The sequence below is a fragment of the Littorina saxatilis genome, unplaced genomic scaffold, assembly GCF_037325665.1.
Source record: "Littorina saxatilis isolate snail1 unplaced genomic scaffold, US_GU_Lsax_2.0 scaffold_1550, whole genome shotgun sequence".
Taxonomy (NCBI): Eukaryota; Metazoa; Mollusca; class Gastropoda; order Littorinimorpha; family Littorinidae; genus Littorina; species Littorina saxatilis.
This window is the reverse complement of record NW_027129420.1, coordinates 7,842-20,000: the sequence shown is the minus strand read 5'-3', so window position 1 is coordinate 20,000 and position 12,159 is coordinate 7,842. Positions and strand designations below refer to the sequence as shown.

Genomic DNA, 12,159 nt, shown 5'->3' with positions numbered 1-12,159 from the left:
TGTGTGTGTGTGTCTGTGTGGGGGGGTGTGTGTGTAGAGCGATTCAGACTAAACTACTGGACCGATCTTTATGAAATTTGACATGAGAGTTCCTGGGTATGAAATCCCCGAACGTTTTTTTCATTTTTTTTTTTATAAATGTCTTTGATGACGTCATATCCGGCTTTTCGTGAAAGTTGAGGCGGCACTGTCACGCCCTCATTTTTCAACCAAATTGGTTGAAATTTTGGTCAAGTAATCTTCGACGAAGCCCGGACTTCGGTATTGCATTTCAGCTTGGTGGCTTAAAAATTAATTAATGACTTTGGTCATTAAAAATCTGAAAATTGTAAAAAAAAATAAAAATTTATAAAACGATCCAAATTTACGTTTATCTTATTCTCCATCATTTGCTGATTCCAAAAACATATAAATATGTTATATTCGGATTAAAAACAAGCTCTGAAAATTAAATATATAAAAATTATTATCAAAATTAAATTGTCCAAATCAATTTAAAAACACTTTCATCTTATTCCTTGTCGGTTCCTGATTCCAAAAACATATAGATATGATATGTTTGGATTAAAAACACGCTCAGAAAGTTAAAACGAAGAGAGGTACAGAAAAGCGTGCTATCCTTCTTCGCGCAACTACTACCCCGCTCTTCTTGTCAATTTCACTGCCTTTGCCATGAGCGGTGGACTGACGATGCTACGAGTATACGGTCTTGCTGAAAAATGGCATTGCGTTCAGTTTCATTCTGTGAGTTCGACAGCTACTTGACTAAATATTGTATTTTCGCCTTACGCGACTTGTTTATTTTATATTTCAGCTTTACCAACAAGCCTCCTGTGAAAACAGATAATGTAATTGAATAGCCTGTAAACACTCGCAGACTGTGCAATGGTTTAAAGCAAACCTAATCGTTCTTTTAAGAGTATGGTTTAGATTACATTTGTTTTGGTAATTAGCATTAGTGTTGTTGGATTTGTTGTTTGCTTTTTTTCTATTTGTGTGTATGTAATAGGCATTTCCGTTATGATGTTTGTATCTTAGTAATGGTATTTGCAATTACTTTTAATTAGTATGTCTGTTGTCATGTGCAATATCGTTTGGATTTTTGTTATGTACGTAGTTTGTAAGCACTCTGCGGCCAAAACTTTATTAGAAACTTGTTAAACTTGTTTGGTTATAATTCTCAAAATGTTCAAGTGAAAAAACAAAAACAAACTAAAAAGAAAATTTCACACGAACGCGCACAGACACAGATTAATTCAACATTACGTGACGCTGCTTATGGCAAACAAATGCTCCAGAATCATACTAAAGAAAACTACCCAATTACGTTAACTGATGCGCATCATTAGTAAATCCAAAGGCGGCATTACGTTACGTGTCTCCTTGCCTTCAATACAATCAGGACTGTCCAGCTTGAGCCTGCCCCACAGGTCTTGTCTTTGAGTTTTGTTCACGTGTATACTCTTTGAAACACTTCAAGCAGTAACGCTAAAGGCTCTCACGTTACATGTTGTGCAGTTAATCCTTGGCAAAGCCGAGAAATCCAATACATCATTTGGTGAGAGAGGAATACAACACAGCACTCAACTCCAATGTCTTTTTATATTTAGTCAAGTTTTGACTAAATATTTTAACATCGAGGGGGAATCGAAACGAGGGTCGTGGTGTATGTGCGTGTGTGTGTCTGTGTGTGTGTCTGTGTGTGTGTGTGTGTGTGTAGAGCGATTCAGACTAAACTACTGGACCGATCTTTATGAAATTTGACATGAGAGTTCCTGGGTATGAAATCCCCGAACGTTTTTTTCATTTTTTTTATAAATGTCTTTGATGACGTCATATCCGGCTTTTCGTGAAAGTTGAGGCGGCACTGTCACGCCCTCATTTTTCAACCAAATTGGTTGAAATTTTGGTCAAGTAATCTTCGACGAAGCCCGGACTTCGGTATTGCATTTCAGCTTGGTGGCTTAAAAATTAATTAATGACTTTGGTCATTAAAAATCTGAAAATTGTAAAAAAAAATAAAAATTTATAAAACGATCCAAATTTACGTTTATCTTATTTTCCATCATTTGCTGATTCCAAAAATATGTTATATTCGGATTAAAAACAAGCTCTGAAAATTAAATATATAAAAATTATTATCAAAATTAAATTGTCCAAATCAATTTAAAAACACTTTCATCTTATTCCTTGTCGGTTCCTGATTCCAAAAACATATAGATATGATATGTTTGGATTAAAAACACGCTCAGAAAGTTAAAACAAAGAGAGGTACAGAAAAGCGTGCTATCCTTCTTAGCGCAACTACTACCCCGCTCTTCTTGTCAATTTCACTGCCTTTGCCATGAGCGGTGGACTGACGATGCTACGAGTATACGGTCTTGCTGAAAAATGGCATTGCGTTCAGTTTCATTCTGTGAGTTCGACAGCTACTTGACTAAATATTGTATTTTCGCCTTACGCGACTTGATTTTTACGTAGAGGGGGGAATCGAGACGAGGGTCGTGGTGTATGTATGTCTGTGTGTCTGTGTGTCTGTGTGTGTGTGTAGAGCGATTCAGACTAAACTACTGGACCGATCTTTATGAAATTTGACATAAGAGTTTCTGGGTATGAAATCCCCAGACGTTTTTTTCATTTTTTCGATAAATGTCTTTTATGACGTCATATCCGGCTTTTCGTGAAAGTTGAGGCGGCACTGTCACGCTCTCATTTTTCAACCAAATTGGTTGAAATTTTGGTCAAGTAATCTTCGACAAAGCCCGGACTTCGGTATTGCATTTCAGCTTGGTGGCTTAAAAATTAATTAATGACTTTGGTCATTAAAAATCTGAAAATTGTAAAAAAAAATTTTTTTTTATAAAACGATCCAAATTTACGTTCATCTTATTCCCCATCATTTTCTGATTCCAAAAACATATACATATGTTATATTTGGATTAAAAACAAGCTCTGAAAATTAAAAATATAAAAATTATTATCAAAATTAAATTGTCCAAATCAATTTAAAAACACTTTCATCTTATTCCTTGTCGGTTCCTGATTCCAAAAACATATAGATATGATATGTTTGGATTAAAAACACGCTCAGAAAGTTAAAACGAAGAGTGGTACAGAAAAGCGTGCTATCCTTCTCAGCGCAAGTACTACCCCGCTCTTCTTGTCAATTTCACTGCCTTTGCCGTGCGCGGTGGACTGACGATGCTACGAGTATACGGTCTTGCTGCGTTGCATTGCGTTCAGTTTCATTCTGTGAGTTCGACAGCTACTTGACTAAATGTTGTATTTTCGCCTTACGCGACTTGTTTCTTCTTTTCGTACACCTTTCTCTGGATGTCTTTGTGGAATGATCAACTTTCTCTTGTCTCCAGTTTGTCGTTGTCTGACTTACTTACTTACTTACTTACTTAGGCCCTTTGCCCCCCCCCCCCCCCCCCCCATTGGCGACGTTTCTCCATCGCACTCTGCTCGGGGCTGTTCTTTCTGCTTCTGGCCAGCTGTTGCCTTGCCTCTTTAGCTTGTCGTCGACACAGTCACTCGACTGTTAAGTAAAGTTTTCTTGATGTTTTTGTCTCTCCATGTTTGTCTTTCTTCTTCTTCTTCTTCTTCTTCTTCTTCTTCTTCTTCTTCTTCTTCTTCTTCTTCTTCTTCTTCTATTAGTGAGGTAATCTCTGTACAGGGCAATTATTCTCTTTGAATCGTGTAAAGCGGAATCGTCTCATACACTGATCAGTGAGGTCCTTTCTTCCGTTAGACGTCGGCGCTGATCAGGAATCCAGTGAACGACATAAGATCCCAGGGATAATACGCTTCAGACCTATCGCTATACAGCCAGACTTGTTGACCCGTGGCGAGGTACAGCGTGGCCTGCACCGAGCCCATCGTGTAGTACTTTGAGTACTGTCCTGTGAGTGCACGTGACACGTCCCTCCCGTCCTTTCTCAAGTACATGTCCACATACTTGTCACTGCCGTCTGTTCCCGCTGACGCGACGAAGAAGTATGTTCCGTTCCTTGGTGCTGTGAAGACGCCGGTTCTGCCGCTGAACGCGTCGCCCTCGTTGGTGATGGTGGTGAAGGGCTTGAGAGTCTCCCTGCCGGTGAAGGAATTCGTCAGTCTGCCGTGGAAACTGACTCGGGGAGTGGCTGTGGCTGAAAGAGAACGTATGGTGTAGGATTTGCGTTTGTAAATGTTGCGACTATAAAAGTTAAGAAAATAAGGGTTGATATGGTAATGATTATAAGTGAACACACACACAAACACACACACACACACGCAAACACACACACATACACATATGCACGCACACACACGCACATACACCCACAGACATATGTACGCAGAGCCACGCACACACATACGCACGCACACATACGCACGCACGCACACACACACACACACACACACACACACACACACACACAAACACACACACACAGAGTTAACCAGTAAATACAATCCATAATACGTACCAAGCCTAGTGTTCAGAGCATCAGTTGTGTTTTGCAGGAGTCTGTATTCGTTCTTTACTAAATCCAGCTCCGTCTGCAACCTTGCGTTTTGAGCTGTCATGTGTTTCTCTATTTCTTGCTGTCTGGCCTCTAGCCGGGCCTCTGTCTCTCTGTGTCGGGCCTCTGTCTCTCTCTGTCTGGCCTCTAGCCGGGCCTCTGTCTCAATGTGTCGGGCCTCTGTCTCTCTTTGCCTGGCCTCCAACAGAGTGAAACTTGCTTTGACCTCATCCACGGTGACAGTGGCGCCCTCTAGCAGCGGGGAGAGTGGCGGGAGACAGTGTGTGGCTGGGGAGAGGGGCGGGAGAGAGCAGGTGTAGTTACCTCCAGACGGAGGGTAGGGCAGGAGCAGACGGAATGTACCGTTGTGTTCACTGGAACTCTCCGCCGTGTGGCCGTCAGGGGTCTAGTGAACATATACATCAACAAATCGAATGCTGAATGAAATACACACGTGTGTTTAAGAGCGTCAGTTACTGTGGTGTATATACACATGTTGCTCATTATGTCAATGCTTATGCAATAAGTTGATCTTAGTAGTGAATTTATGCTCAATTAAGCTTTGGGATCGTGTCTTTGTGTTATTAGAGATGGGATGTGGTGCAAAAAAACACATTTCCATGTTTTTGCAAAATGAAAATTGACAATAAAGTTTTCTTATCTTATCTTCTTTCTTAATATTTTAAGCGTAACGTTTCTAGTTAACAGGTACTTCAGTTACAACGATGAAACTTCTTCTCCTCGCTGTAAGGGATGGTATGTACGCTCATACATCCGGCACAACGTTGAGTTAGACTTATCAGGGAGGTTTGGAAATCCTTCGTAAAGTAATACAATCTCCATAAGCTTTAACTTATTAAAGGCACAGTAAGCCTCCCGTAAACCATCACAGATACGGTCAGGCTTTTACACACAGTACAAACACCCATTCATTTAAACACTCACCGATTGAGAACATCCTAGGTGCCCCCCGTAAAGAGCGAACAATTTTCAAAGAATTTATTTTTGCGTGGTTTATCTTACCCCTGAGCCATCGTGAACCCTTGTGATCCAGTTTCCCTTTTTCACAATGTAGTCGTCAGTTAGTTATTTGAATGCGACTCGATGTGAGCTTATTTACAATAGCACGTTTTTATGCACGAAACAAACGGCTGTGGTTCACAAGAACTCTAGCGATGGCTTTTGACTGTTGAGAGGAACGGCGATATGTATGATAAACCGTCGTCTGCTACGACCCTTGCGTGACCCTGCTTCCGGGCGTTTCTTTTTTCAAGCTTTCACAACTTCGAATTGTACTGATCTTGTCTTGATAAAAAAAGAATTCTTTTATGATTAAAGAATGTTTGTGTAACAAGCTGTCAATTTATTATTTAGATTTTAAAAGTTAGGTCTAGCGCAAAAACGCACCACGGTCCAAAAACATTTTGATAATCATCGATTCACGGCTATCGCCAGTTTACATCGATAGAATGAGACCCGAAGGGAAGTAACTCATGTTTGACCCGAGTTCAGGATGGGTCCAAAAAGTGTTCGAAACAATCTGCAAAATTAATTCTTTAAAAATTGCTTGCTCTTTACGTAGGGCACCTAGGATGTTCCCGTTTGGTGAGCGTTCAAATGGAAGGGTGTTTGTACTGTGTGTAAAAGCCTGACAGTATCTCATCTTGAACACACGGCCAGTACCGTGTAACTGGCCTTGACACGGAACGATCCAAGGGGGACAATCTCAGTCATCTGAAAGAGGGAAATCCAAACGCAATCCGCCTTGTTCGATTTTATGGGCTTGGACGATAGAGAAAAATAAGAAAAGCAAAAGCTGGAGTCCAGTCTGGACGAAACTGCTATCAAGAACGCAGAATTGATTTTTTGTGAGTTTTTTTTTTAGCCGTAAGCGCCATTTCTCATTTCGAATTTCTCATAACTGCTGTTCACAATGCGGCCGCAGTGAAACCAACAAAGGGGCCTCACTCTGGAAGAGTTTCCTGCTCCGATAAACATGGCGCTTACGGCTAAAAAAAACTCAGAAAAAATCAATTCTGCGTTCTTGATAGCAGTTTCGTCCAGACTGGACTCCAACTTTTGCTTTTCTTATTTTTCTCTATCGTCCAAGCCCATAAAATCGAACAAGGCGGATTGCGTTTGGATTTCCCTCTTTCAGATGACTGAGATTGCCCCCCTTGGATCGTTCCGTGTCAAGGCCATGGTAGTTACACGGTACTGGCCGTGTGTTCAAGATGGACAGTATCTGTGATGGTTTACGGGAGGCTTACTGTCCGGGCGTGATTTCCGGTATCATAACAGCCGTCCAGCACCAAAACGAGGCGCCATTATTGTAGAAGACCAAGTCCACGAAAATAAATTCTTTGAAAATTTCTCACGCTCGACAGAAAGCAGCCAGGATGTTCCCGTTCGGTGAGCGTTCAAATGGAAGTATGCTTGTACTGTATGTATAGGTATATAGACGCTCGGGGAGCTCTGTGATGGTTTACGGGAGGCTTACTGTGCCTTTAAAGTGAATAATACTACGCACCTAATGTTTTCGAAAACATCGTCCCTTTAAAAAAGATTTATAGATTGAAACTTAATTTTTCACTTTCAGATTCCAAAGATGCTTTAAGTAACAACAACAACAACCGAAATAACAACCGCAACACCACCACCACCACCACCACCACCACCACCACCATTACCACCATCACCAACAACAACAAAACATCAACATCAACAAAAATAACAACAAACATCAAAAACAACAACAATCTCAATAGACAATAAACTCAAAAGTCCTGCAACCTATACAATGAACAGCCTGACAAAAAAGATGGAACTTCCGCTGAAAACATTTTTAAACATAAACTGACCGTCCAGACGACGTGGACTGCGGGGCGACCGGGGGAAGTGAAAACCCCACATGTCAGCTGCACTTAAAACATATTTAAAGGTAAACTGACCGTCCAGACGACGTGGACTGCAGGGCGGCCGGGGGAAGTGAAAACCCCACACGTCAGCTGCACTTAAAACATATTTAAAGGTAAACTGACCGTCCAGACGACGTGGACTGCAGGGCGGCCGGGGGAAGTGAAAACCCCACATGTCAGCTGCACTTAAAACATATTTAAAGGTAAACTGACCGTCCAGACGACGTGGACTGCAGGGCGGCCGGGGGAAGTCAAAACCCCACATGTCAGCTGCACTTAAAACATATTTAAAGGTAAACTGACCGTCCAGACGACGTGGACTGCAGGGCGGCCGGGGGAAGTGAAAACCCCACACGTCAGCTGCACTTAAAACATATTTAAAGGTAAACTGACCGTCCAGACGACGTGGACTGCAGGGCGGCCGGGGGAAGTGAAAACCCCACACGTCAGCTGCACTTAAAACATATTTAAAGGTAAACTGACCGTCCAGACGACGTGGACTGCAGGGCGGCCGGGGGAAGTCAAAACCCCACACGTCAGCTGCACTGTCCACTGTCCCGTCGTGTTGTCAAACACGGCGTCCGGTGCCTGTAGCACGTGCAACTTGCCGCTCCCTGCTGTGGGCGGGTCTGTATAGCAACAATAGAGCGGTATTTTTAAAAGATGAGACATTTTGGCTGGTTTTGAACTTGTTACTGTTTTTATAAAGTAGCTTTTTAAGCTTTTACAGTTTTCCAGTCTTCGTTGTGAGGTGTGATGCAAAGGAAAATCTGTCTGTATATATGATTATATATAAACATAGTTGAAAACAGCGTCTTCAAAAGTTTTTTTTTTAATGTATATGAAATATATTGTGATACCGAATTTTCGCCGCCACGGGAGGCTTCTTCTGGGCGATCAGTCGAGCTGAAACAAATTAGAATACTACATGGCTTGCTGTGTCGTACCAGATTTACACGCGTGTGTTTTTATAATTATTGAACTGCGACTGAAAGCGAGCTTTTCAATATTTGAAATACCAACGAGTGTAATTCTGTTACGACACAGCAAGCCATGTAGTATTCTGTTTATCCTAAATACTGAGTCGACGAGTACACATTGAAAACGCTTCTAATGGAACCTCTATCTCTTCCAATTCGAGATTACAAAGCAAAGTCCCTTGGTGGGGGACATATCGCAGTCAAATCTAGACCCAATGAGGACCATTGTTTTACTACCAAGACCAGACACGTGTTTTGACACCAATGTGTCTCATCAGAACGGCTAAGAGAACATGAGCGACACGGACACAGAACGGCTTGGAGAACATGAGCGACACGGACACAGAACGGCTGAGACAACATGAGCGACACGGACACAGAACGTCTAAGAGAACATCAGCAACACAGACACAGAACGGCTAAGACAACATGAGCGACACGGACACAGAACGGCTAAGACAACATGAGCGACACGGACACAGAATGTCTAAGAGAACATCAGAAACACGGACACAGAACGGCTAAGAGAACATCAGCGACACGGACACAGAACAGCTAAGACAACATCAGCAACACAGACACAGAACGGCTAAGACAACATGAGCGACACGGACACAGAACGGCTAAGAGAATATGAGCGACACGGGCACATGACGGCTAAGAGAACATCAGCAACACGGACACAGAACGGCTAAGAGAACATGAGCGACACGGACACAGAACGTCTAAGAGAACATGAGCGACACGGGCACAGGACGGCTAAGAGAACATCAGCAACACGGACACAGAAGGGCTACGACAACATGAGCGACACGGACACAGAACGGCTAAGAGAACATGAGCGACACGGACACAGAAGGGCTACGACAACATGAGCGACACGGGCACAGGACGGCTAAGAGAACATCAGCAACACGGACACAGAAGGGCTACGACAACATGAGCGACACGGACACAGAACGGCTAAGACAACATGAGTGACACGGACACAGAACGGCTAAGACAACATGAGCGATACGGACACAGAACGGCTAAGAGAACATGAGCGACACGGGCACAGGACGGCTAAGAGAACATCAGCAACACGGACACAGAACGGCTAAGAGAACATGAGCGACACGGACATAGAACGGATAAGAGAACATGAGCGACACGGACACAGAACGGCTAAGAGAACATGAGTGACACGGACACAGAACGGCTACGACAACATGAGCGACACGGACACAGAACGGCTAAGAGAACATCAGCAACACGAACACAGAATGTCTAAGAGAACATGAGCAACACGGACACAGAATGTCTAAGAGAACATCAGCAACACGGACACAGAACGGCTAAGAGAACATCAGCAACACGGACACAGAACGGCTAAGAGAACATGAGCGACACGGACACAGAACGGCTAAGAGAACATCAGCAACACGGACACAGAACGGCTAAGAGAACATCAGCAACACGGACACAGAACGGCTAAGACAACATGAGCGACACGGACACAGAACAGCTAAGAGAACATGAGCGACACGGACTCAGAAGGGCTAAGAGAACATCAGCAACACGGACACAGAACGGCTAAGAGAACATGAGCGACACGGACACAGAACAGCTAAGAGAACATGAGCGACACGGACTCAGAAGGGCTAAGAGAACATCAGCAACACGGACACAGAACGGCTAAGAGAACATGAGCGACACGGACACAGAACGGCTAAGAGAACATCAGCAACACGGACACAGAACAGCTAAGAGAACATGAGCGACACGGACACAGAACAGCTAAGAGAACATGAGCGACACGGACACAGAAGGGCTACGACAACATGAGCGACACGGATACAGAACGGCTAAGAGAACATCAGCAACACGGACACAGAACGGCTACGAGAACATGAGCGACACGGATACAGAACGGCTAAGAGAACATGAGCGACACGGACACAGAACGGCTAAAAGAACATGAGCTACACGGTCTCAGAACGGCTAAGAAAACATCATCAACCAACTCACCAGCCACATGGACGTGGACAGTCTTGGAGAACGTGACCAAGGGATGTGAGGCATCATCAGTGATGACCAGAACAGTGTAGGTTCCGGAGTCTGCCTGACTGACCACGATCCCTGCCTGACCAGTCCACTGCACGCGACCATGGAAAGCAGGTATCGGATTGAAGTAATTTGCTGCAAAGATGGCGATCAGTTCGTCAGAGCCGTCCTCCGCATGGTAGATCCACTTGATGTCCTCGATACGCTCGTCAGGTGACAGGGTGAAGTTCCAGGGAAGATGGATGTCGCTGGCGGAACAAACGGTCATCGCAGTGTTGTTGGTCAGCGAGTCGGTCCACTGGAGAGCTGTCGTCACTGTGGGGCAGGTAGTCAAGGAATGAATAACGTGGCTCTGTGTGTGTGTGTGTGTGTGTGTGTGTGTGTGTGTGTGTGTGTGTGTGTGTGTGTGTGTATGTGTGTTTGTGTGTGGCTGTGTGTGTGTGTGTGTGGTTGTGTGTGGCTCTGTGTGTGTTTGTGTGTGTGTGTGTGTGTGTGTGTGTGGCTCTGTGTGTGTGTGTGTGTGTATGTGTGGCTCTGTGTGTGTGTGTGTGTATGGCTTTGTGTGGCTGTGTGTGTGCGTGCGTGCGAGAGTGTGTGTGTGTGTATGTGTGTGTGTAATCTGTTCACTTATTCCGCAATGGTGTACGTGTGTGTATGTGTACGTGTGTGTGTGTGTGTGTGTGTGTGTGTGTGTGTGTGTGTGTGTGGTGACCGTGTGTGTGTGTGTGTGTGTGTATGTCTGGGTATGTGTGTGTGTGTGTGTGTGCGTGTGTGTGTGTGTGTGCGTGTGTGTGTGTGTGTGTGTGTGTGTGTGTGTGTGTGTGTGTTTTCACTTGTTATTTCGGAATGGGCTGTATACTCACAAGACAAAAGCGTTGTTAGAAGAACCCAAAACATGGCTGTCGTCTTGTGTCCCTAAATACAAAGTGTTTTCTCAAAATTAAAAGAGTTCCAGGCCGTGCTAGCGCGAGCGAAGAGTAAGGGGTGTGCAATTTGAATGACAGGGAGCGAAGGCGGTTCTCCCTTATAAGTTCCTAGTGCACATGAACTAACAACGCACCGCATGTAGTGGTTTGCTGATTGCGACGACATTTGTTATCGTGCTGTTTGAACGGATACACCTTTGAACAAACACTGGAACATTGCAGCTAAATCCGGATATTGTTATCAGTTGTTTTGCTTTAACCCATTATATAATAATCCCACTGTCCCATTTTTTGGACGCTGAATAAATCCTAACGGTGGCATTAACCTCGAGGTGATACTTTGGATTTCCGTTCTTAATTGGACTTGGGAGGCCCTAACCACACTGCACAACTAATAAGTTTTAGAACTTGCTTGTCCCAAAAATGGCAGGGGTGGTAATTTGCCAATTTTTGGGAGATGGTGTGTGCAACTGACGGTCACCATCAAAGCTAAGTCAAGAACAGTTTATTTTTTTTTATACATCATTATGAAGAAAACATATTTATTATAACAAAATGCACAACTGATTTTCTTGGTTTTGTCAAAAACGAAATACTGTTGATGTTTTGTGATCTGAAACAAGAGTCCCATATATACAGTAGGCGGCAAAAGAAACGCAACTCATTCGCGCCCACTGTTGCAAATGATGTTTCGTCATTTTCAAATTGCCGTAAAATATGAACCAGATAAGGTACATCAAAAAGGATGACAGATTCGTGGAGGACATTTTACTGGCTGTAC

The 12,159-nt window shown here is 43.6% G+C and overlaps 1 protein-coding gene across 2 annotated transcripts; it reads right to left on the bottom strand.

The window, feature by feature from the left end:
- Positions 1-3,407: 3,407 nt before the first annotated feature.
- On the bottom strand, positions 3,408-11,497 carry LOC138957678 (uncharacterized). Of its 2 annotated transcripts, XM_070328745.1 has the most exons (5): positions 11,316-11,493; positions 10,417-10,767; positions 7,910-8,055; positions 4,473-4,914; positions 3,408-4,151 (listed from the first exon to the last, which is right to left on the bottom strand). In XM_070328745.1, the coding sequence occupies exons 1-5, from the start codon at positions 11,347-11,349 to the stop codon at positions 3,751-3,753; spliced, it is 1,374 nt and encodes a 457-aa protein (XP_070184846.1). In that variant the 5' UTR covers positions 11,350-11,493; the 3' UTR covers positions 3,408-3,750. The 2 variants fall into 2 exon arrangements, with proteins under 2 accessions (XP_070184846.1, XP_070184845.1); XM_070328744.1 differs by having other exon boundaries at positions 3,408-4,914; positions 11,316-11,497.
- Positions 11,498-12,159: the final 662 nt, after the last annotated feature.